Genomic DNA, 26,681 nt, shown 5'->3' on the forward strand with positions numbered 1-26,681 from the left:
TAATATTGATCAAATTATTTTGTGAAGTTAACAAAAGAGCATTAATCTTGCAACCCTTGTTTTGATGTCTCAAGGTTGGGGTTTTGCACTGGTTTTTACTTCCAGTCTTCCACTGCTGTAAAAGCTTATTAAACAGTACAGTACACTGTTGGTTGTAGTATTAGGCAACCAGTAGCCAGAAAGCCAATGAAGAATGTCGCGTTGAAAGAGCACCATCTACCGGATTAAAGAACGTGATATTACAGTAAATGTATATGGAACATTACTTTGGGGTAAAGTACTACACGGCAGTTTCAACGAGGTGGCACAGAAAAGACGTCACACACACACACATACATCACACACACTCAAAGAGGAAGTGGATGCAACGCTATAGCTGCATATCTCTAGCTTTAAGACATTCTTTGGCATTGGCAACTGGAGCAATACTATTAACGTTTGAATCGACTAATTCTGGAGTCAGCGCCTGTGTAGAGTTTGCAATCTGTTTTGTCTTTCGGCATGCAATGAATCGCGAAATACGAGAACAGGGTAAGTGCACCGGCCAGCTTTAATATTGCTCGGCTGGAATGCTAGCTACTGTAGCCATCACACCAGACAGTTCACAATGTAGGTTGAATCCCGGTAACCAGATAGCAAGGCTAGTTAGCAAGCTAACGTTGGTTCTTAGCTCCTTGTTGTTTACAGTGACTGAGAGACACTTGAGCTGTACTATTAATTCTGCCATCTGTTTGATATTATTTGTACGGGAAGTGTCGATCTTGGCTAGTCAAGATACAGTAGTTGCAGTATTTAGCCTACCCATCCAAAGTTGCCTGTACTGTATATAGAAAGCTTACAGTCTATATTGTTAGCTAGGCTAGGTACAGTAGCGTTGTTTTTGTGAATATTTTGTTTGTGTAGTTCTGATTAATGCTAATTCACTAGCTAGGTGTTGTACGATTTAGACGTGTTTGGAACTCATCTGTTTAATGTGGACGGGTAGATTAAGGCCGAAGTGTGGAGCGACACAGAAAAAAGGAAAGTGCCCTTTTCCCGTAGCTCGGCCTGAGGCGATAAAATCGTTTATGCAGTACCGTAGTGAACCATTAAGAGTAGGTTACAGGCGCTGCCACTTCTCTGTCGTTTTGATACAGGGTCTAGCCCAGCGACTGCGAAGAGCCAGACCATTAACTAATGCACTGTAGTGCATTGGCTCTCCTCCCACTGTCAGGCAGGGTCCGACATGGGGTAGCCTAGGTGATTGTGTTTAGGAATTGTTAAGTGTGTTTGCATCGGCTTTTCCTGATCCTACGTGAATGATTTATGAAGATGTAGCCTAGTTAGGTTATCAACTGTAGTTGCTGGTTCTGCAGCAAACAAGAATACACTGCGTCTGGTTTACATTTGTCACATATAGCCACTATATCCTCTTGCCTCTGTTGTTCTATCTGTATGTGTACAGACTTTATCTCCCTCTCTTCAGAGTGAGCGTGGTGTTATCCAGCCCTGTCTAACCCAGCCATGGAGAAGCCGTGGAGGCTGTGGGCATCAGTGGAGCGATGTGCCCTGGCTCTGGCCTCCTGGTCCTGGGGAGCCTGCCGCATCTCCCTCCTTGCCCTCATCCTCACCTTCCACCTGTACGGTGGGGTGCTGCTGTTGGTCCTCATCTTGGCCTCTGTGGCTGGCATCCTGTACAAGTTCCAGGATGTGCTTCTCTACTTCCCCGACCAGCCCTCCTCCTCTCGCCTGTACGTCCCCATGCCAACGGGCATCCCCCACGAAAACATCTACATCAGAACGAAGGATGGTGTGAGGCTCAACCTGATCCTGCTCCGATACACAGGAGGAGACATCCCTCCTGGGGTCGCCCCTGGCAACCAGCCCAATCTTGCCAACTCCTCATCCGCCCCACCCACCATCCTCTATTTCCATGGTAACGCAGGCAATATCGGGCACCGGGTGCCTAACGCGCTGCTCATGCTGGTCAACCTCAAGGCCAATGTTGTACTGGTCGATTACCGCGGTTACGGTAAGAGCGAGGGCGAGCCCAGCGAGGACGGACTGTACCTGGACGCCGAGGCGACGCTGGACTACGTCATGACCCGGCCCGACCTCGACAAGACCAAGGTGCTGCTGTTTGGCCGTTCGCTAGGGGGCGCCGTGGCGGTGCGCCTGGCCTCGGCCAACCCCCACCGCGTGGCCGCCATCATGGTGGAGAACACCTTCCTCAGCATCCCCCACATGGCCGCCACGCTCTTCTCCTTCATCCCCATGCGCCTGCTGCCCCTCTGCTGCTACCGCAACCAGTTCCTGTCCTACCGCCAGGTGGCCTCGTGCCGCATGCCCTCCCTGTTCGTCTCGGGCCTGTCGGATCAGCTCATCCCTCCGGTCATGATGAAGCAGCTGTACGAGCTGTCGCCCGCGCGGACTAAGCGGCTGGCCATCTTCCCCGAGGGCACGCACAACGACACCTGGCAGTGCCAGGGCTACTTCTCGGCCCTCGAGCAGTTCGTCAAAGACCTGCTGCAGAGCCACGCCCGCGACGAGAGTGCCCAGTCAACAGCTAGCGTCACCATCATCTAGTCGAGAGGGAAGGAGGAGGAGGAGGGAGGGAACGCAGAGACGACCTCAAGCATTTCCTCTGCTTTCATAAAACATCAGAGGTTGAATGGGAGGATGGAGGGATGGCGAGAGCCAGGTTTTCTCTGTTCTCTCCCCTCTGCATGCAGTGGCCTGGGGTTGTTTCTGGACCATGGGATGGGATGTTAGCCTAGCCTGTTACACAGTATAACTATCATCTGACACCTCAACTTGGACACAATGGGAACTGATGTAACCTCGTCTAGGCTAACTTGGTTAGGTAAAGCAGGGCTGGTCCGGTCCAGGCTTAACTAGTCACATCCTGGGAGAGATTCAACATTTTTATACTTTTTGTCTGGGTTTGGTTTGAACTTTCCTGTTTCTACATGTCTGTTTTTACATGTCTCATCGGTTACTGAAAGGGCTGCAGAGTTGTGTGTGTGTTGTGGGGCAGCTGCTTTCATACAGTATATCTTTTGGAACAGAAGTCATACAAAATATCAAACTTTTATAATGCTGTGTTTGTGGAAGGTCTGCCCAAACATTTTAAGTGAGTCAATAACTACTTTCGCCTATAGTGAAAAATAAATCATCCCTTCAAATATATAACAACAAATGATTGATGTTTCAGCAATCCAATAAGTTTGGTCTGATTCAAGGCTGTACAACCTTAGACCTTACTTGTGGAATTCGTTTTTAGCCTTATTCTGCATCTTCACTATGCAGACAGGTCACTAACACTGCTACACAAACACACACATTGGGATGTTGGTATAGGCTTAAAAGGTTTTTGGTTTTCATTTGAGCATGTTTAGCTAAATGTTCAAGCTTTGATTTCTCTGTAGTCGCTGTCTAGTGAGGGGTGTTGCATCATCATCCAGAGCCGTGGTCTCCAGGTGAAATGGCTTTGTCTGCTCTGAGTCTGCCGACAAGCTTTAGGTTTTAAGTAACCTTTCCTGCATGTCTTCCAGGGATCCAGACTGAGCTAGAACGACAACAACAACACACACAGCCTGTTTTCTCTCTTTCTCTACCTTGCGCTGTGCCGACTGCATTGCAGTGATATCAAAGCCATCTAGGTCCTCTGAACAGCAAACCTGCTCAGCATTGGCAGCCATTTTTGATAGGAGTGTAAGCAGCAGTCAACATGGACTCAACATGAGTTTCACAACTGGGAGACATAAAGTCTGTGTCTGTTTAAACAGTGTTTCTCTTTTGAACTTTGTATTGCACACTACGTTCCATAATGTAGATCCTCTGTGCTGATTGTGGATTAGTGGAGCAGTGTACTTAAGGGAGTAATGTACAGTCTTACTTCTGACACTGCGTTTTTGGGAGTTTTTAATAATATGCATTGTGCATGGGTGTTCAGAAACCTACAGACAGGCAGTGAATGCCTTGTCTGCCTTTCTACCCTACCCAATACTCATGCTGGTCTATCAGTCTCTCCCAGCCTTTTTTGATTGTGTGCGCTAGGTTTGGTTTCCTGTTCTACTCCAGAGCAGATAATGACCGAGTCGACCAACGCTCCGTAGGTTGGGCTGGCACAAACTGGCACACTGCCTCCCACACCACTGCCCTAACAACGACTAACAATAGGTTGGCGCTATACCCGACTGTGCAGAAAGCTGACAGACAGGTCGTTTTACTGCGTGACATGCCCACTGCGTGACCATACTCTGCCCCCACCCACGGAGCTAGCTCCGGGGACTGAACGATAAACTGGATCCTTCTGTAGATAGAGATAAGTGATTACCAAACTGAATGTCTGTGTCCTTTTCTTAAAGCAATGCCTTTACAGGTGTGTGCTGGTCTTTTTCAAGGTATTTGTAGGTTGCCAGTCTGGTGAATGGAGTGAAAGCTGCCAGCTGGGGTGTTGGGTTCTCACTGTCACAATGTATGTTAATGAGTTTGCTTATGTGTTAGTGTGAAATGGTTATAAAGTGGCACTGTATGCTCACTGACAGGAAGACCATTGTGTTATGATGGGATAGTGGCTTCACGGTCTGTATATCTACTGAATGCTTTAATCTCTGAATCGGACATCTAAATATGCTTTTTTGATTTATTTTTTAATAATGCTACAGTTGGTGTTATTTTATTTCCAATACCATTTCGACCAGTTCTTTTTGTAAGGACACAGCTTCCCTTTGTATTCTCTGTACAGTAACATGCAATAAATTATTACTCTGAGGATTATGCAAGTTTCTGTGTATGTTTGATTCCCCAAATTATGAAAGGTTTGGTTCCACATTCACAGAAATCATCTGGAAGCCCGTTACGGCCTTTCCAGGCTTCACTTTTTATCTGCAGAAGATTTCCATAATTTGTTTAGTTTAAACCAGTATAATGAAGGTATTTCTGACACTTCTGTTTTTCTGTGGGTGAACTTTGGGAAGGTTTCCAAGGGTTCTCATGCCCAAACACAGTCACCGTCTTTGTCTGCAAAAGATGTCGGTGCCTGCCAAAGCCCTACATGGTAACAGCTCAGACTAAAAGAACATTCTGTATTTAGAATGGAGAGAAGTTTCTAGATCTGAGGATTTGTAAGGGGAAGAAAGTAAAAAAGAAAAAAACAAGTGTATGCAGAGAGTGTTTGCTGGGCCGTTAATCAAGCAGGAAGTACTAACTGTGGTTATTAGAACGGAACTCAATACAGAGAGACAGATAGAGAACAGGAAGGTTACAGGGTAGAGTCACAGAGACACAGCAAGGAGACAAACCACAGGGATACACTGAACAGCACGATCGACAGATAAAGGCATGCTACGGCTTAACAGCTGTCCTGGCAGAAGGGACCCGACCATGCTGCTATTCTGATTCAGGGGATGGCATCTACAGGGTGTGGAGGTGTTCCAGAGTCTGTGCCAGAGGCAGGGACTAGTGCTGGGCCCGGGCCATGGGCAGGCAAGGAGTCAGACGGTGGGAGGAGGCTGTCGTGGCCGGTCTTGCTGCTGACTTTGGCTGCCGTCACCTCATCCTCCCTGTCGGCCCTGTGTCTGTGTCACCTGCTGGCCCTGCAGGCGGAGGTGGAGGACTTGCGCTCCCCCTCCAGGAGAGAAGGGCAACGAGATGCGATGCACAGGGAGGTAAGAGATCACAAACCCACCGTGGTTCGGGGTTCTTTGCTTTATGAAGGATGAGAAACGTGTCTGAAAATGGGGTCTCTCAGGCACTGCAGCAGGTAGATAGCAGCCCAGGAGCCAGGAGGGGCTGCCCGGACCCACTCCTCCCTCCAGACGCCTCTCCCCATCCAGAATTCCCTAACCCCCAGCCCGTAATCAGCAAAAGGAGTGTGGACGCAGGGACGGAGAAAGGTATGAACCGATCCTGTGAAGATACAAGAACAGATATCAACACTCGCCTCGTTTTCTTCTTGACTTGCCACTGACTTGCAGTTGCGTGGCAGGGGGAAGTATTCGACTGCTTTCTTAGACTATAAATCAGTGGTTTATTCTAGATCGGAATTGATAACCCCAGAGTTCGGTGTGTGTTTTTATGTAGGCCTTCTAAGACGGTGCTGAGATGCAACAAAATGTCAGTGAGAACATGCTTTTAGCAGCTGCAGCTTCTGTGAGAAATAGGGTAGTTATTTTTTTTAACACTCAACATTAAATGCAGCATTGCTTTTTATAGCTGAGTTTACCAATACTTTACAGGAAGACAGACATGCTGTGTGGTCAGACATGCTGTGCAGGCATATATTATGTTACCAGAACACAATTTCTGAAAGCTATCCTTTATTCTTCTCCCTAACCTCCACCTTCCCTTCCTCCACCTTGAACCCTGCTGTCTGTACCACTCCTCCTCTCCTTTACTCTTCCTCCACCTTCCCTCCTCTCTCTACCTCTCCTCATCCACCCCTTTAACTTTTTCCTCCTCCTAACCCTTCCTGCCCCCCGACCCCCTCCTCCATCTTGTTCCCCCTCTCCCACCGTTCACTTCCTCCTCCTTCAGTGTCTCAATCCTGCCTACAGATGTTGGCTGACAGCAAAAGAACAACTTTCCAGAAAGGTACGGTAGTAAAGACGACAGATATCCTCACCAAAACTCTCTCTGAAGAGCCCTCTGAATGGGTTTCCCTTGGTTTGGCCACAGCTCATTCACAAGAATGATTCTTTTTCTGTCAGCATGAAATGATGCCGCTAATTTACTTACACTGCTGATCAGAATAAGAATGGTTTTTTATTCGCCATGAAAGTTTGCACAGACAAGGAATTTACTTTGGCCGAAAGATACCGACGAGGCAGCCATTATCGGCGAGGAGAGGAGAGAAAAAGTCAACCCCCAGACTATGCTCCTAGAGGAGTACAGTGTGGGAACAGGAAAAAACACCTCAGCACATAGGCACATACATTGTACAACATTACAGAACTCATGACATGCAAATGTAGTATGTATATAGTGTCTGACTGATCTCCATCTCTATTACTGTCATTTACCTGTCTCTCTTTCCATCCAGAGTTTGCATTGGAGGAGCACATAGCAATCCCTTGGCAGGCGGGGCTTAAAAGAGGCTCCGCCCTCGATGAGGAGAGTGACACCATGGTTGTCAGAGAGGAGGGATACTACTTTGTCTACAGCCAGGTGACTACCCACTGTCACCACTAGAGGGCATTGTTCACTATGCAGTGTTTCCAGCATTGACAGGCAGCAGGGCCATCCATGTGTACCATGTCCTTTCCAACCCCCAGCTTCTCAGTTTGTAGCAATAGGCCAGATGGATCTTTGTAAGGCGGCATAGACCTATTATGAAGCCAGCACGGCAAGCCACTCTACTGCACAAGACCGGGAAACCGGAAGTTCAAAATGGCACTGACCATATCTTGGTTTTGCGAGCCTTAATGCGCCACTGAGCACTCTCCATGGAAACTAACAGGATGCCATCTTTAAACAGCTTTGATGCTAGGTCTAATTAATAATAGGTTTATGATCCTTTTCCTGCTTTTCTGTGTGTCACCATCTCCTGTCCCTGGGTTTCATCTTGCCCTCCCCCACCTCCCCCCACCTCCCCCACCCCCTCAACCTCCCCCATCTCCCCCACCCCCTCAACCTCCCCCAGGTGTACTATAGGGACCCGACCTTTGCCATGGGCCACGAGGTGATCAGGAGGAAGAGGACCGTGGTCGGAGATGAGCCTCAGAACGTCATTTTGTTCCGCTGCATCCAAAACATGAACCCAGTCCACCCTTACAACACCTGCTACACAGGGGGTGAGCGAACCCGGCCAGGTTTGTGTTGTGTGCGTGCACACGTGTGGATGTGTGTGTGCCAGTGTGAGCATAGGTGGATGCATGCATGGGTGTGCACGTGAGCGCATGTGTGTGCGTGTGTGTGAATAGTAACAACATTACATGATCTGTCCCTCTCCAGGTATTGTCAGGCTGGAGGTGGGAGACCGGGTGGAGCTTCTGATTCCCAGGTCCACAGCCATCATCTCCCTGGATGGAGACTCTACCTTTCTGGGGGCCATCAGACTGGCCTGACCCACCCGTGTGATCTTGAACCTGGGATCACCCAGCCCCTGATGGAGGGAGGCTTCATAATGAATGAGCTCTTTTAACCTCTGTGGGGACCTTGGTTTTACCAGCAGCAGCAACAAGAAACAACGGACACTGATGAGATGATAAGACACAGAGCTGGAGATCCAAGCAGTTGAAGCTGGCTTGTTACAGGAAGCCATAATTGGAAGCATGGGAAGTCACTGTGGGAGTGGACTAAAACAGCTGGGACAAAGCTAACAGCAAGCTGCTTATCTACGTCGTTCAGCTAATTCGCGGTTTATTTGTGCTTTTTAAATATGTTTTTACCTTTCAATTTGAAGTTGATGTTAACTAGTGGTGGGCATAGATTGATTTTTTAAATCTTGATTAATCTCACTGTAATCTTGGCGTTAATCTAGATTAATCTAGATTAAAATGGCTCATTTGAATTCCGACGAAGGCATTCAGAATATGTGTGCTAATGACTAAAAGTAAGTCTTTGAGAACGGGTTTCTCAAGCCAGGTGGCGCATTAGACCAGGAGCTCATCTCCTTTTTCCAAAATGCATCACAAACTGCTTGAGAAAGCTGTTCTACTATGATAATTGGTGATGAAAATAAATTATGTTCAATAAGATGTACTTGTGTTTATTAACTGTTTATTAGATTAGTTAGCTTGGCTGATAGAACTGTGCTGACGGGTTTGCCTCGGTTGCACTCAAACATCGTAGTTTGACGACGACTCTTCCCCTGCGCTACATCAGTGCTTAGCCCGGCATCTTCCGCATTAGCTAAGGGCTGCTTTGCGTTTAGGTGGTATTTGAGACTGGAAGAACTCCTACAGTAAACTAATTCCCCATAGCACAAGGTGCAAACAACCTAGTCTTGTCGAGGTTTCCATTGGGAAGCTTCTTAAAAATACATTTTCCCTCAAGCAAACCAGGCGGCTTCATAGCTGCATCCATGTTAGCACGTCACGTTTGATGTGATAATTTCATACACAAGGCATACACACAGGTTCGAAGACTCGTTCTCGCCCCCTGCAGTGCAATTCGGCTAGGTATACATCCGCGTTAAAATATAGACCCAACTCCCAACCCAACTTTGAGAATAGATTAACGGCAATATTTTTTTATCGCCGATAAGAGTCGCAGCGCGTTAACGCGCGTTAACGCCGATAACGGCCCACCACTAATGATAACACTGTCCTACAGGAGCAAAGCAGTGTGAGCTGATTGTGTTTGAATAAAGTTGCCTGTATCCAAAACATTAAAAGGGAACCGTGACTTAGATCCTTAGTCCTGCTTCAAATGTTTGAAAACTTGAAACATCCGATTAGACGTGTGATCAGATATTGCCGAAATGCTTTACTATATCTGTAATCATATTTTGTTTATCGGAGACATCCTGTCGTAAACTACACCTTTTGTTTGTGCTATTATGTATTTTAGAGTTACTGTAAATTCAAGTTTTTTTGTTTGTTCTGCCAACAGAGGGCAGTGAGTATTGCGTGTGTTTTTACATCGTTTCTCCATGTGAGGCTGGAAAGCCTAAAAAACATGGTTATGTAGTGGGAACGAGGAGACAGCCAAGTACAGTAAATGATTGTAGTTAAAGTAGAATGAAGAAGAGCGAATTAATACATTTCAGCAGCTTCCTGCAGTACAGGATGGCACAAATAAGGATACATATTTCTTGCTAATATGGGCTGTTGTAGACCAGTCCTATCCCTCTACTACAGCAAGTCTGAGGGCTAAGCAACCAGTGTAAGGAAACTGGTGAAATGCATGTCATGCTAGCAAGGCATTGTAGTTTATAGTTTCCCTTAAATTACTGAGTTCTATATTCATTGTACAATATTATCCCGACATAGACCACAGTACAAAACACATCAATCATGTATATAATGCAGCCTATAGGGAAGTCTCAGTATGTGATGTCTGGAATCCAGTCAGTTTAAAGCACCCCCTGCCCATCTAAACTAAGCATCATATTATAGATTTAGGATTACTTTGATCTGAGACACAAGCACATCTTGTTCCATCTCCAGTCTACACACACACACACACACACACACACACACACACACACACACACACACACACACACACACACACACACACACACACACACACACACACACACACACACACACAGACCGTTGGGCCAAAAGTTAGAGACCCAAACACACAAAGCACCCTGGGTGGTCACTCATTGACTGGGTGTCTTGCCTTCAAAGAGAAAGAGAGAGAGTCAGAAAGAGTTTAAAAAAAAAGTCTCTAAATGTGTGTAATTTCCCCGTTGCATCAATCACATCTTGCCGTGCACTTTTTTGAACTCGGCGCAATTTGCCATTTCACGTTCATGTCGATAAAGCGCCGAAATGGGTTTGATTTGACATTGATTCATTTGAATGAAGATGGGGAGAGAGGCGGAGGGGGAAGCAGCGCCGCAGCAGCACTACTGAAGGGCCGTGCCAGCCCTCTGATGGTCAGCAAACACACCAGCAGGCTGCACAAACACCAGAGCAGGAAAGGGGGATGATGAGGCTAGGGAGGGGAGACTGGAGAGAAAGAGAGAACAAGTGAAAGGAGAAAGAAAGAGAAGGCGATCAGCAGCACCCCATAATGGGTGAATGTGTCGACCAAGACACTCCCTCTTCCCCCCCCCCCAAATATCTTTGTGCGCTGCCATGGCGACGGCTGGTGTGTTGGCGGAAGCTGATGTCATTGTGGGTTCGTCTCTCTGAGAGAAAGTAGCATAAGGGAGACCAGGAAAAAGGCCCTACTGTGTACACACACACACACGCGCATACACACACGCAAACACACACAAACGCACACATAAACACACACGCACACACACACCCCTCTTGGTTTTCAACACCAGTTTTGCTTTATTATATTGCTTTGTGGGCACCTGGTCCCACTCTCCTCCCCCTTCTTCATGCTCTCCTCTCTCTTCCTCCCCACTCTGCTCCCCCCCCCCCCCCCCGCCCTCACTCTTGCTTGGGCAGGTCTGACTGATGACGGGGGCTTAAGGCAATCTTGGAATCTGGATTAGAGCCCGCTCTCCCTCCCTTTTGCACAACGCAACCGCACGCACACACAGACACACACACACACACAAATGTGTGTTCAGCTGGATACAATGCTGCAGCTCTGCGGTCCAGTATCGGTCCAGGTTGCTGTGAATCCCTCCATGATCAGGCTCATCCAGTGCTGGTCCAGCAGCAGGCCAGGCTGGCAGGAGCGGAGCAGGGAGGATTTCTGACAGAGAGCCGCTTGGACTGGTTATCTCAACGCTCCAGCTCCTCCTAATACCAACAGTACTCCGAAGCATGTCCAAGACCACTACAGTACCACTGGAGAAACAGCAGTGGCGTTCAACATGTCGGCGGGCTCAGACTCCATGGTTAGGAGTCTGAGCCCACCGGAACATTCCTCATCAAGTGGCTGATATTGGGATTTGTTTATTGATGAGCTATTTGGAACATTAGGATTTCATAGCCAGGGTGCTTCTCAACAACATCTTTTCAACGATGGGATGCAATCTATTATTTATACCTCTCTCTCCTGACTGGAAGTGAATCACGGAGGACCAGCATGGACACAGTGTGTGTGTGTGTGTGTGTCTACAGCCTGTGGGCTGTTCACATGTTCTGTTCAGTTTTACTTGAGGTGTTACTCAGAAACCCCTACAGTGGACATGCGTGGACAGACATGTTTTCCTACTTACTGGCTAGCCAGGGTTACAGTAATACCGTAGATTAGAACTGGAACATGTAGGATCAGAGATGGTGCAGAACAGAAATCATGCACCCAAATCGGATCTATCTAAAAATGCGTATCTATCACCTCCCTCCCTCCCTCCCTCCCTCCCTCCCTCCCTCCCTCCCTCCCTCCCTCCCTCCCTCCCTCCCTCCCTCCCTCCCTCCCTCCCTCCCTCCCTCCCTCCCTCCTCTCCCTCCCTCCCTCCCTCCCTCCCTGTGGGTACCAGGTCAAGCAGCAGTCTTTGTCATGCTGATGAGGACCAGTGAGAGGAGAGGCCAACAGAGGGAAGAGGAGAAACAGACATGGCCCTTGAAATGAAGGGATGAAAGAAGGAGGAAAGACAGCAGGAAGGAGGAGAGCAGGAGGGGTGAAGTTCTCTCCTTTGGCAAGTTGCCTTGTTGTTGAGTTTTTGTCTGTTCATGTTGTGCTTTTCATCGTGCATCATGTCGAGAACTATACGTGAATGCCTGTTTCTTTGTGTGTGTGTGTGTGTGTGTGTCGAACAGGAAGATCACAAAAAACTGTATTAAGGAAAACTGAAAAGCTAGCCTCAAGCTTTGCACTTGTCCAAATACAAACATACATACACACACACACATGGTCAAGTGTCTGTAAGTCCTGTGTCGATCATTCCTACCAGCTGCTTGTGGGCTTGTGTTCAGCAGTTGTAATTAGAGATTTAGATTCCTGCTTCTCTCTTTCTTTCTGTTGCTCTTACTCTTTCTCTTCTTCTCTGTCTTTCTCTCTCTCCTCTTCTCTCTTACTTCTCTCTTGCTCTCCCTGTGTTGTGAGCTGGGGGACTGTGTTGGGTTATTAGTGGTGGATGTTAGCCTATGGGGATAGATGTAGAGATAGCTGTTGCTGAGGGACTTACACATTCTCCCTCTCCCTAATTTTCATTCTCTATCACTCACGCTATAACACTCTTATTCACTCAAACACGGTCTCTCTCTCTCTCTCTCTCTCTCTCTCTCTCTCTCTCTCTCTCTCTCTCTCTCTCTCTCTCTCTCTCTCTCTCTCCCCTCCCTGCTGTTACACTCCCTCTGCTTGTGTCTCTGGGAGGAGTGAAGGATTCAGCTCTGAAAGAGGAAAGTGGGGAAGAGAGAGACCAGCTAGAGAGTCCAGCTACAGACACCAGCTCTAGAGACCCCAGCTAGAGACCCCAGCTCACCCCTGGAGTTGAGAAACAGGAATCTGGGATCACGAGGTATGTGGTCACCTCCTTGTTACAGTTTGCAGATGTGTTTGTCCGTCTCACTGTGTTCGTGTGTTTATATCAGTGAAGTTGTACGCTTGACTCAATTACTTACAGCTTACAACTCAATTACTTGTCATCTGACACCAACCCGTCTAAACATACAATGAGAATGTTTAATGAACCTCACATTCGGCTGATTGTCCTGTTCACCATCAAAGCAATTTAAGTTAAAAGTCACAAAAGGATCCTTTGCTGTTTACTAAGGTATATCAAGGGTTCGATACAGTATTATACTGGCAGCTTTGTGTTCGGGAGAAATGTTGGGTTGTCATTGTGTGTATGTGTGTGTTGTCATTGTTGTTCTTGTTAGCTAATGTGTTGCTCGTCCCGAGCCTGTGCCCACGTGCCGGCTGGCACCACATGCAGAGAAAAACAGGTTTATTGGCACACACACACAACACACCACACACACAACACACCACACACACCACACACACCACACACTGAAACCCCTCTGGGGATGAGGGGATTGGCAGTTGGGGAAGATCCCAGTTTCATGGGATCGTGGGCTGCTCCTACCCAGATGCTGCACAATGAGTGTGTGTGTCTGTTTATGTTGGTGTGTGCGTGTGTGTGTGTGTGTCTATGAGTGTGTTTGATTGAGGTAAGGAGACAGGGAATGGTGGTGGACAGATTGCTCTGACTCAGTGCTGCATGTATGTGTTTGTGTGTGTGTGTGTGTGTGTGTGTGTGTAGCACAGTAGCAGAGAAACCCATCACTCTGCCTCTATCACCCTCCAGAGAAGTCTGCCTTTGTTTCAGACCAACTCACAGATGGGCCCTTTCACTGCCTTACAGAAGTTCAGGGGTTCAGCAGTGTGTATAAGTGTGTGTGCATGTGTGTGTGTGCGTGTGTGTGTGGTTCTACGGTGTGAGGTGGGTGGCTTGTTGAAGACTCTTCAACAGATCCTTCATGGTAACCTGATTTAAGAGGAGGTCTGATGTATTACTGCCTTGTGGCTCTCTCTCAGCAAAGAGCCCCCCCCTCCCTCCAGGAGGTGATGTGTGTGCACACAAATGTGGGTGGAGCCTTGTGCAGTTTGTGTACGTGTAAGTGGATGTACACTAGTGCAAGACAGCAAGACCCATCTGTTCGGTAGCTCAGCCCAGATTGGTGAGGTTGGTGTGGGGGGGGGGGGGGGGGGGGAGAGGGGGGGAGGACTGGCAGGGCACCACAGAGCCTCCACACACGCTTCTCTCTGGCTCACTCTCACTTTTTAAATCATTTTTTCTTTCTCTGTTGGACCACATCTTCTCAGACTTTGTCATTAAACCCGCTGTTCTTTATGGGATCATTTATGTCACTGGATGCCATTGAAACTGGATAGTGGTCACATTCGAAAGTGATCAGAGTTCCTAAAGAGAGGCTTGAAAGATTGCCGGCAGAGCATGAAAGGTGTTTGTGGAAAGTACTGTAATTCCTCTTGAAGCGTTCCTCTTGCTGACCCACACCTCACACTGTTCAGCAGGCAACTTTATGAGATGCACCAAATAAGTACAAGTTGACATTTACAGTTAAGGCCCCACGGTCATCTTATTCTCTCAGTTTGTGACTTTTCATGAAACAGGTTTATTAATTACACGGGGTGTGGGAGTAAAAGAAAATCAGTTATGATCATTTCTACCTTGAACCGCTGTTCGGGTCATTTTTATTTTACACTTCCGTTGACGGGGGAATTGGAATGATGGCCATAAAGTGTTAAACCCCCACAAATGGATGAATTAATGGATGGATGATTGGATGATAAGAGTCTATATACTCTACTTGGCTTCACCCTAGTAACCTACAGTAATTGGATAACTGGGTCTCTGGTCTGTTCAGTGTCTGTCTCGTTTGAGTCTTAGGGCCGGCTAGTCTGGATCTCAAGTCTGTCTTGTCTGTCTATTCCATCTAGCCTGTGTTTCTTGTCAGTCTAGTCTGAGTCTATGGTCTGTATGGTCTGGGTCTATGGTCTGTATAGTCTGGGTCTGTGGTTTGTATAGTCTGGGTCTGTGGTCTGTCTAGTCTGGGTCTGTGGTCTGTCTAGTCTGGGTCTGTGGTCTGTCTAGTCTGGGTCTGTGGTTTGTATAGTCTGGGTCTGTGGTCTGTCTAGTCTGGGTCTGTGGTCTGTATAGTCTGGGTCTCTACAGTTCCCACCATGTCCCTATTATTAGCTCAGATGGGGTCACAAAGCTTACTGGATTTCCTGAGCAACTCTCTCATTCACACAGAGATGGATCCATTTCATGTGTGACGTCGATGGGCTGACAGCTGATGAAGCAGTCCAGACTGCAAAGACGAAGAACATATTTCGTAACAGCTGATGAAGCAGTCCAGACTGCAAAGACGAAGAACATATTTCGTAAAACCCGCTGCTTGGGGGAAAAAAAAGTTAGGAAAACCCTTTCCTTTCAGAAAGGTTTTGGGCAGAGTTCCCAGACAGATGATACGATGGACAGGACAGGTGTTGGGAAGCATTGCTCAGCACTGCTGCTGTGTGGAGGTCTTTCCCTTAACTGGAGAAGTCAGAGGTCTGTGTCTGTTGGCCACAGTGCAGAGGATAGGCTAAGTCACAAACACCCAGTCAAAGACTTAGTCAGACCAGAAGGATGAGTCAAGCCAAACACATGCCATACAAACATATTCCAACAGTTTGGTAGCTAGCTTTGGCAGACCTCGAGGTCACCGTCTCTGGGAGTAGCAGTTTCTTAGTTTGACACAACACTTCCTCATTTTCAGGCTCTGCCTGCCTGCCTGCCACTGGCATGTAATTGGTAGCCTTGGAGACTTTGTTTCTTTTCCTGGGCTATAATTGGCTACTATGTCAGCGAGGGCAACCGTTTCAGGGTCAAAGTCTGGGCCTGCCAGGACCTGTCCCTGCTGTGTGTGTGTGTGTATGGTTACCTGTTCATCTGTGAAAGCTATTAACTCACAATTAAATCAGTAAATAAATACAGTCTATGTGTATGAATTTGTGTTCATGTGTTTTGTGTGTTCATGTGTTTATGTGTGGCTTCTGTGTGTTAGGGGTGGCTGCAGTACAGTGAAGAGTGTGCAATGGTAGGATCGGGAGAAGGGTTGGATTGGAGTGGACATTGAGGGGTGTGTGTGTAGTGATACTATAGCATGAGGGGGAAGGGGGTGGGGGATTGAAACGAGAAGAAGGTAGGGAGAGGGGGAGAAAGGGAGAGGAGGGAAGGGCGTGTGTGTGATGAGGCAGCTGGCTCTCTCTCTGTCCTGGAATGTCAGGGTGGGCAGGTGCTCGGAATGCAACCACTCTGCTGCTCCTGTCATCCGCAGGACACACTCATACACATGCAATAAATATATATATAAATGATGTGTGTGAGTGTGGGACAAATATAATGTATATATCAACTTATATACTGTATACTGTACTATCTATCTATCTGTCTATATGTCTGTTTGTCTCTCTGTCTATCTGTCTATCTGTCTATCTATCTGTCTGTCTGTCTGTCTGTCTGTCTGTCTGTCTGTCTATCCACATATGAAATATGTACATATACATACATATGCACATCAGGTCTGAAACATGGGAACTGCCTACAACCAAACAGATCTGAGAGTTCAGTATTAGCCTAGTTTCAGAGCTGTGCTAACTTCTTTCGCGCAAGCCTTTAAACATTCCCTTTAAGAGCAGGCTTTGATCTTGCCTTGCAGCCAGAGGGGGATTCAAAGATAGATGAGAGAGAACAGGTGTGTGTGTTCATGAGTGTGAGTGTGCGTGCGGGTTTTGCGCGTGTGATGTCAAATCATGTGTGTGCTTGTGCATGAATCTCTAAGCCATCGTTTATATTCCGACTGATTAACATCAGGCTTCTGACAATGGAGTGTGCTCTCTGAGGGTCAGGAACGCCAGCCTGGTCGTGGTCATGGTGTTGTCGATGGAGAGAAACGGGACAGCGGATGGGGAGAGAGGGGTGGAGGATACTGTACATCAGAAAGAGTGGTCGAGGAGGAAACTTATAGCCACCTTTAGGGAAATATATGGAAGAGGGCATTGCACAGTGTGGAGTGAGAGAGAAATAGCGAGATGGAAAGACAGAGAGTCAAAGGAGGGGTGAAAAAGATGGAGAGGAAACGAGGAAGGAAGAAGGGAGATGAACATGGGTTCCCATGAGTGGAAGATAGCGTGAGAAGTGTAGAGATGTTGATGAAAGTGGGGCAATAGCGTATGGAGAGCTGGGGAGGAGAGATGAAGGAGTGTGCTAGCTGGAAGAAAATAGGGCTGTTTGTTACATGGAAACGTTGCATTTGTTTGTATAATTGTGTAACAGCAAGATTGAATGCTGCCCTTACCCCCACAAACTACATCCACCCCTGCTCCTCCTCCCCTCCTCCCCTCCTGTCTTCATCTCTCTCTTAGTGTCTTTGTCTGATTGCCTGGCTATACCCTCTCTCTCTCTCTCTCTCTCTCTCTCTCTCTCTCTCTCTCTCTCTCTCTCTCTCTCTCTCTCTCTCTCTCTCTCTCTCTCTCCCTCCCTCTCCCACTTTCTCTCTCTCTAATTGAATACCATCAGTGCCCTCCTTCATAGATCAGGGGGGTGGGGAAGGAAAGAAAGCATCTGGGTGTGGGGGGGTGAGGGGGTACAATGATGTGACGACAGCTACTTAAATAGCTGGGGACACCCCAGACAAAGTGTGTTAGTATGTGTGTGTGTGTGTGTGTGTGTGTATGATTAGTGGCTAAATGAGAGGGTGTCCTGCCTCCATCCCAAGGTCACCATGGTGATCATTAGCGGAGAGAGTCTACTGATGGAGTTGGGAACCTCATTAACTATTCATCACCTTGAAGGGGCTGGTCCATGGCTCCATGGATCCGAGACAGTACTGTGGTGTGTGTGTGTGTTTGTATGTGTGTCTGTTAGAATACATTTGTATGTGTGTTTTTAGAATAAATTGAATATTTGGATGTATTTACAGTAGTTGTCATTTATTGTTAGGAACAGGACTGTCTAGTAGTAACAAAGCTGACTTCTTGTAACCGTCCATCCCTCCTGCCTCCCCTCTCCTCCCCCTCCCCTCTTCTCCCAACCCTGCTTATGGCTGACTTCAGGACAGCAGGCAGGGGGGAGGGGGGTGTGGGGAACTTCAGAGGGGGTGTAACTGCACCCCTGAAAGTGGGGGAGGGGGGGTCAGGGAGCCGGAGGGGAGGAGTGAGTGAGAGACGAAAGACGAACAAACTGCTCCAAGCGGGCGTAGTTTCCATGGCGACGTGGAGGAACGGATGAATGAATGACATCACAGTGGCGGGGAGGTGAAGGAGTGTGAAATAGATTTGGCTGAGGAGTGTGGGAGGCGGGCTATCGTTCGTTTGGTCGGACAGACACGCTTCTCTCTTTCCTTCATCCCTTGTTCCCAGTGGATGGGTCTCTGGTAGGGCACCTGTTTTTCTATACATTCTCTCTCTCTCTCTCTCTCTCTCTCTCTCTCTCTCTCTCTCTCTCTCTCTCTCTCTCTCTCTCTGTCTCTCTCTTTCCTTCTTTGTTTATTTGAGGTTAACATTGAAGTGTGGTGTGTGGCGTTCTTCTCTTCTCTCTGTGCTGATAGCGAGCGTTCACAGAGAGCTGGAGTGCGTAGGAGAGAAACCATGTGTGCCAGAGTGTCATTGTGCAGAAGCTGTGTGCATGTGTCTGTGTGTGTGTACCGCTCCAGGCTAGATAATGATAGGAAAGGCAGATGTTCTGTGCAGTTGTCATGGTTCTAAATATACCGTGAAATACTTAGGGTGTCTGTGTGTGTACACGTAGCGGGGGGTGAGGATATGTTTATGTGGAAAGAATTCTGTGAAATTCACTGTTAAAAACTCAATGTTTATCCCTCCTTGTTCTGTGAATCATGACAAGTCAGTATTCACTCAAGGTCAGCTCAGTTGATGTCTGTAAATAAATACATGGGTTGTTCCTGAGGCACTGTTAGTGTGTGTGTGTGTGTGTGTGTGTGTGGGGGGGGGGGGAGTAAAATGGAGGTCCTTCATTGTTTTTTGTAGTTTGCAGCCTTTTGATATTCAAAATAGTTCTTGCTCCTTTTCATGTTGCAACCAGTCTGACCCATCAAGACGCTATCTTGTAAACAACCAAGGTCAGAAGTTTCAAGTGAGAAGTAATGGTCAAGCCAATCAAACTCCTCTCTTGAGTCGTTTGTTGAGTTCTTGCATTTATTACCCTAATTGGCAGGGAATATGATATCATGGTAATGGTAATGTATTTTCACTGTCCATGGGGCATTCTAGAACCCTTAGTTGATCATCTGGTCTGTCTTTAGATTTTCTGTGGTGTGTGTGTACAGTATGATGTAAAGTGACAGGCAGCATCATGCCATCACACTGCATCTAGCAATACTGCATCTGGCAGTTATGTACCTAACAATAACTACTGTCATGACGTTGGTGTGGAGGCAGAATTACGTACCAGAAGACTACTGTATGGCTGATGTGATTTAAAAACATGTTTCTGGGCAGAAGTGCCAGTTAAAAACTGAAGGAAGCAGCCAGTCTTTGGCCTCTAGGCTACAGGCTCTCAACCATGATGAATGGGCCTGGGTGAATGTACAAGATTCCATCACAGGCAGGTTAATCTAATCTGTTATCCAGAAATGGGCCCTTTCAGTAACAGACAGAAATGGACAGTCTCTCTGTCTCCCTCCCCTCTGTTTGTCCTTACAGACTTGTAGTGAAGGCTGCTATTGGATGTTTACGTATTAGCTGTTCTTAACCTCAGACACTTTTATTCACACCCCACTGATGTCAGCAAGGTTGGGTGTGTGCATGTGTGAGAGAGCACATCTCGCCCCTACCGGTGAAGTACTCTGGCTTGCATGGCTGTGGTCTGATCTCCAGTTTATTGTATGTCTGTGTGTGTATGTGTGTGTGTGTGTGTGTGTGTATGATGTGTGTGTGCCAGCAAGTGCTAAGTTGAGCAAAGCTGTGTGTGTTTGGAGGCTGTTACCCTTGGGTTGACATGACTGGCTCATGGTATTAGAGCTAGACCTGGTATAAGAGGAGACCTGAAGGATTCCCCCCCCCTCTCTCTCTCGCTCTCTCTCTCCTTCTCTTGTCTCCCTGTGGTCAGTGACGGTCAGACAGCTGGTTGAGCTATGGGGTCTGGTCTGGCCTAGCACTTGGTACCATTCAGTGGCAACAGCTGTTATATATGCTTCACAGGATAACCACATTTGCCTTGTCTGTGTGTGTGTGTGTATGTGTTATGAGTGTGTGCATGTGTGTGCGTGTCACTGTTTGGTGGGTTGGTGGTAGAGTGTGTGCAATGTGTCGTTTCACATGGTGTTCAAAAGTATGAGTGTGTATCTGTCTGTGTCTGTATCAGGGGAAGGACATTTTACTCACAGGGCTGTTGCATTGTGGACATGACAGGCGTTTTTGTTTGAGCTGCCAGTTATTGATGGTCTCTTCCTTGTATTCCAGGCATTCTCTCTCCATCTCTATCTGTCTGTTCCTCTGCCTCTCTCTCCACTATTGTCTATTGTGCTGGCAGGAGATGGAAAGAGAGAGATGGCAGAATGAAATGTAGCAGGAACAGGATCATCTGCCATTTGATCAGCACCGATTTATATCCTCTTTACCTATCATTGGATCTCCTTAATGCTGCAGAGTGGGCTCCAGACCAGGTTCTGAGCTGTTTACCCTGGTGACTGGGACCGATTATTCAGTAATCCAGCCTATGGGATCATAATACTGAGATTACACAAACAGGAAAGCAGATCTACTGGTAGTAGTTTTTTAGATAAAATTGTTAATTTATGTGTGTGTGTGTGTTTACGTGTGTATGCTGATGACACTGACACTGAGTCTTGTGTCTTTCTGTGTGCTCTGAAACATTGAACTAGCCCTGAACTTGGAGCAACTCAACTGTTTCCAAGGGTCTATTATCTCAATACACAAACACGGGAATGCACACACACACACACACACAAACACATTCATACACACGCACGTACGCACACTCAGTCCTGGATGAGGATTCAGTAGAATGGAAAAAGAAACAGATGTTTTTGAGGAATCTGTCCTCATTTTATGACAATAAAAAAGGTGGACCCACACCCAAAGTCAGATCATCCATTTACTGTACATCTCCTCTGTGGAAATGAGATACAGCACCTAAAGCTTCTTTTTCATCCGTTGCAATTGCAGATCTGAACCTCTAGGGGCACTAACGAGTCAAGAGAGAGTGTTGTTCTTGTTGGGCGATGTGAGCATGTGCAGGCCATCAAGCCCCTTGGTGTTTGGAGTTTTCTCCTCCTAGGCATCTCTGCAGGCTTGCTATGCTAATATTCTACCAGATCTGAAACTCATGATGTAAAAAGGATAAATATTTATCAGTGTAAATATATCACACCAGATGAATAATTAATCTGTTGAGGTCCCAGCTCATGTTTTCTAACATCCTTCTCTGCAGGGAGTGGGGGTGGGGTGGGGGTCTTGGGGGGGGGGGGGGGGAGGGGGGAGGGGGGGGGGGGGAGATGTACCCAACTCACACCCATTCCTTAGGAGTGTTGAGGCCAAAGGTGAACCGGAAGCATTATTTCAAGTGATTTATCAGACTTGTTGTAGATTAGCCTCAGTGGCAGTAGCAGAAACAGACCAGGAGTTAAATGATACTGTCAATGATAAGGACTGGCAGGACTGGACAAGTGGGGTGTCCCTCCTTCAAGCCCTGTGAAAATCTAATAAAACAAAATGACAGCCAAAAATCTATCATGTGCTCACATTTCCATAAATGTATTACAGTTGGGTGTGCAGTTGGGTGTGCAGCGAGCATGTTCTGAAAGAGTCTGCGACCCACTGACAGTGTTCAGTGTTGACTGATATCCTTGCTACATCGACTCCCACATGTTACTATATGATGCACCTTGTTACTATTCTTTTGCATATTTTGCTGTTACTATATGTTTACTTTTATTGCCATATGCTTGTTATCCTTAAATACTCACTGTCATGGATCATCCGACCACAGCAAACTTCCTGTATATGTCAATCCACTTCAATCTTCTTTATTTTCAATAGTGGTCAAGTGGTAGCCTCTGTATGGTAATGTAAATGCAAATCAAGGATAGGCAAAGAAGCCGCCTAGAAACAAAAGCAAATCCATGCAAAATGTTGCCACTGTGTCAATGTGCAACAATCAACGGGCAGCCGTGTCCATGTGTCTCCGTTCCTCCTTTATGTCGTCAAATGTCCCTAGCTTTCAACATCGCTACCTATTGTCAGATAACTATGTTTGTACAATCACAGCATCACATTGTCACGCACACAGCACAAGCCAAAGGACACCAATATAAACATGTGCAGAACAGATTGCTGTCCTGCCAGTATCCCAGGCCAGGATATAGGTGAACACTTGACCCCTGGTCACCGTTGTTGTGCCTGACCGCTGCTCCTGGTGGCCCTTGGAGGAAGGACAGCGGCATGGGAAAATGCAGAGAAAAAATATATTCGGCGGACAGTTTGTCCAGGCTGTATCTCAGGGTCATGGATGTTACCTTTAACTTCTAGAATTTGTGTGTGTGTGTGTGTGACATAGTAGGCTGTGTTTGTGTGTGTGTGTTTGTTTGTGTCGCGGCTCCCTGCATGCGTTTGTGTCGCACTGTATGAACAAGAAAACTTTATTCTTCTTGTTTCTTCTATATCTGCGTAAATAGAACAAAAAAGTACCAATATTTTACTTTCTATTTTTTTTCAGAAGGTGGTGTTAGAAATAAAATACAAGACCAGCATGACCTGACTGTGTCTGGCAGTCATGCACGTCACCTAGACATACCCCACCCAATAACTTCTATTTGGTGCAATATAATGATTTGTTTCGGTGTTGAATGTAAGGCCTGTTTGAGCATGTGTGTGGATACAGTATGTGTGTGTCAGAGTATGTGCGTGTGTGTGTGTGTGAGAGCATGTGTGTCTATGGAAAACGTGATTTACTGTAGCACTCTCCTCTTGGTAACAGGTTTGGACATTATCAAGAGGCGATGTCTTTGCAGATATCGATCACAAAGTGACCTTTACACACACGCACACACACACACACACACACACACAGCAGCAGCACATCCCCACACATGCACACACGTACACATTAACACAAATTCCATGCAAACCCCACTGCCGCCGATGCGAACACACACACTCACACACACACTCACACACACACTCACTCCCGACAGACACCAGCAGGATCAGTGTTATTTTTACTGCAGGGGGCCTGTCTCTCACTGCAGACAGACATGCCTTTAGCGAGCCTACTCGCCTAGACTTTAGCACACACACTTGCACACACATGCATGTGCACAGGCACACACTGTATGTTGTGGTTATTTTTCAGTCTAGGATGTGTGTTGCAGAGGCAGTAAGTAAAATGTGACCTGATTCCACATGACAGAATTCACTTCAGCAGCTCTCTGTCATTCTCCTTACATACTTTCATCTCAATGCCTCTCTTGCTGCCTATGTGTCTCTATCTCTATGTCTCTCTCTCGTATTTTTATTTGTTGGCCCCTGTCTCTTTCAATCAAGTTTGAATTGATGTTGGAGGGAATGGAAAAATAATCAAAAATAAATCAGAGAAAATAAAAAAGATTCAACAATAGAAAATGTGATACCAACCTGGGTCAATACTACCCACACACAAACACATGCACACACAAACATAAATCACAACACCACAATGTGAACACATCCAGCAGATACTGTAGAATAGTGGCCCAGACTCCAGCTTTGTCCTTATCCAGCTTTAGTCCTGATCTACCCAGTCGTTCACCCGTTCACACAGACACACATGCACACTGTAATACTCTGTAATACTCTCCAATTTTCATGATATGCAAATCGGATTCTTTTCGAACAAAATACATTTGTCTCTCTTTCTGACGGTCTGTTTTTTTCTTTTCACTATCTCTCTCAGACTTGTACACACACACACACACACACACACACACACACACACACACACACACACACACACACACACACACACACACACACACACACACACACACACACACACACAGGCACACACACACACACACATCCCACATGAGTGTAAAATAGAGTTGTGTCAGTGTGCGTGCGTGTGTGTGAGCGTGAGGCGCGACAAAGGAAATGTAGTGCATAAAGACTCCCAGTTTAACACTGCTTCATTTGTGACCATCGGTGAACATTCAACCTGTCACAGCAGCTAAACCGCAGTGCAGCAGCTTCGCTCATCCCTCTCAGTCCCACCCCCTCCCTCCTTCCCCTTCGCTGTCCGCTGTTCGCTTCGATGTCTCGCTGTCGCTTTCCCTTTGCCCCCTTTTCTTTTCTAGTTCTTTCTGGCTTTTCTACTGCTTTCTTACCTTCCCCTCATCTCGCCTTACTGCTCTGCTTACTCCCTCCTTCTGTCAGTCATTCCTGTCCCTCTCTGAATTCCGCCTCGGTTTTTTTCCTTCAGCTCTGTCGTTCAGCTTTTGCATCCATCTCCGTCGTCCCCGTTTCCTGTATGCTTCCGTTCTTGTCTCTCTTTGCTTGCTCTCCCTTTCGCTTTTTCACTTTTTGTCTCTCTCTCTCTCTCTCTCTCTCTCTCTCTCTCTCTCTCTCTCTCTCTCTCTCTCTCTCTCTCTCTCTCTCCTCCAGCTTATCTTCAGCGCAAAGTCACACTGATGATTTACGCCCTTTCACTGAAGAGGGGGAGAGATGAAAGTGTGTGTGTGTATGTGTGTGTGAGAGTGCCAGGCATGTCAACACGTGCATGTGCACGCGCATGTGCGTTAGCAGAGGGAAGCATTGCGTCAGGGGGTGTGTCGGGGCGGGAGGCGTGGCTGAGCCGGCTGCCAGTCAGTGACGTCAGCAGAGCACGTGTGCCGGTCATGGTTGGGAAGAGGTTGTGTGGCGGTTATCTAGCCAACGGCGAGGAGAGCTGCATCGCCACGATACAGTGTGTGTGAGACCGAGATCCCGAGCATGTGTGTGTGTGCTGCAACCTGAGCGATACTGAGTAAATAATGTAGACAGCGGTAGTGAGGACGGTGTGGAAAGGACCATGAATTATGCAGCCTGCTGGCGCTTTACTACAGCTGCTCTGTCTTAGAGAGAGCTGGAACCTGTAGCTGCCTCTCACTGACTGACTTGCTGACTGAATGCCTGCCTGCCTCCTTGCCTGACTGACTTACCGCTTGTGTTTGCTTCCTCAGAGAGAACATGTCCCACTACCATTTTATCAAATGCTGTAAGTAACATCAGGTTATCTCTATTTGCTCTCGTCCACCGCATCTCTCTCTCTCTCTGTCATTCTTGCTGTCATTGCCATCTTTGAGCATGGGGCAGGTGTGTGTGTGTGTGTGTGTGGGTTTGGGAGAGAGTGCGTCTGCAGAGGTGTGTGCAGGGAGGTGTGCCGTTGGGTGTGCTCTTGTGGCATGAGCTCACCGTTTTGCAGACATTGTGTGTTTCAGCGAGCTTGCTCTCTCTCTCTCTCTCTCTCTCTCTCTCTCTCTCTCTCTCTCTCTCTCTCTCTCTCTCTCTCTCTCTCTCTCTCTCTGCAGAAGCTAACTCTCTCTGTCATTTTAGCCTCTCAGACCAGACCCAATCACTGCAGGTGGTCTCACTGTGTGTCATTGTACTGAATACTATATGCTGACAACCTAAGTGTGAGTGTGTGTCTGTGCGCTTGTCTGGGAGAGAGGGATTGTGTGAGTCTTTGAAATGTGTAATTCATTTTTGATATTGTATGCGGTCATTGTGTGTGTGTACGTGTGTGTGTGAGTGTGTGCGTGTGTGTGTCCGTGATGCAGCACACTGCAGCTGTGTGAAGTTGACTGGTGAATGCGGCAGGTATCAGGAGGCTTTCTAGGGAGTCTGGGTAATTCTACTAGAGTGACTGACAGACAGACAGAGACGGAGAGACAGAGACAGAGTGATGGGGAGAGAGGGGGGTTAGAGATAGCAAGAGATGAGAGACAGTGAGACAGAGAGAGAATGAAAGAGAGAGAGAGAGAACGAAAGAGAGAGAGAAATAATAAATGTGGAGTTTGAGAGTAAAAGAGTGACAGGCTTGGATATGTGATGGACAGACGGGAAGACAGTAGGAGGGTGGATGAGAATACTGAAGAGAGGGAGAGATAAAAGGATGGAAAGTGCATGACCAAGGAATTAGGGAGAAGGCTCCAGGGACGTAGAAAGGGAGAAGAGAGAGAGAGAGAGAGAGAGACAGCTAGACAGACAGACAAAGAGAGAGAGAGAGAGAGAGAGAGAGAGAGAGAGAGAGAGAGAGAGAGAGAGAGAGGGATCTGTGATGGATTGAGTGGTGAAAGAAAGAGACTGTCACAAAGGATGACTGTGTGTGTGTCTTCAATCGGCTATATTGGTTATATATAGATTGGTTAGATCCCCAGGCTGAAGATGGACCGACAGGATGGAGAGAAAGAGAGACACAAAGAGACAGGAGGGAGAAAAGTTGTCTAGAAGGTATAAAGAAAAGGGTAGAGTCCAAAAAGGGCCAGTTTAAGGATTACATGCATTATATTGGTGTGTATGTGCATATGTCAGAGGGGGGTCAGATGGCTGAGCGGTTAGGGAGTCAGGCTATTAATCAGAAGGTTGTTGGTTCAATTCCCGGTCATGCC

The 26,681-nt window shown here is 47.1% G+C and overlaps 3 protein-coding genes across 3 annotated transcripts in view; all 3 read left to right on the plus strand.

Moving 5' to 3' along the window:
* Nucleotides 1–387: 387 nt before the first annotated feature.
* abhd13 (abhydrolase domain containing 13) lies at nt 388–4,761 on the plus strand. The gene is made up of 2 exons (XM_067229390.1): nt 388–531; nt 1,466–4,761. Exon 2 carries the CDS (start codon nt 1,504–1,506, stop codon nt 2,563–2,565), a length of 1,062 nt encoding a protein of 353 aa, XP_067085491.1. The 5' UTR covers nt 388–531; nt 1,466–1,503; the 3' UTR covers nt 2,566–4,761.
* Nucleotides 4,762–5,272: 511 nt separating this feature from the next.
* On the plus strand, nt 5,273–8,681 carry tnfsf13b (TNF superfamily member 13b). Its single transcript, XM_067258115.1, has 6 exons — nt 5,273–5,651; nt 5,735–5,879; nt 6,520–6,576; nt 7,025–7,149; nt 7,625–7,775; nt 7,936–8,681. The coding sequence occupies exons 1-6, from the start codon at nt 5,391–5,393 to the stop codon at nt 8,046–8,048; spliced, it is 852 nt and encodes a 283-aa protein (XP_067114216.1). The 5' UTR covers nt 5,273–5,390; the 3' UTR covers nt 8,049–8,681.
* Nucleotides 8,682–25,260: 16,579 nt separating this feature from the next.
* The window catches only part of myo16 (myosin XVI), a 76,827-nt gene continuing 75,406 nt past the window's right edge, over nt 25,261–26,681 (plus strand). The window contains exon 1 of the mRNA XM_067259009.1: nt 25,261–25,288. Coding sequence (XP_067115110.1) covers nt 25,261–25,288 — 28 coding nt within the window. The remainder of the gene's footprint in view (nt 25,289–26,681) is intronic.

Source organism: Osmerus mordax, chromosome 2, assembly GCF_038355195.1.
Source record: "Osmerus mordax isolate fOsmMor3 chromosome 2, fOsmMor3.pri, whole genome shotgun sequence".
NCBI classification, from domain to species: domain Eukaryota; kingdom Metazoa; phylum Chordata; class Actinopteri; order Osmeriformes; family Osmeridae; genus Osmerus; species Osmerus mordax.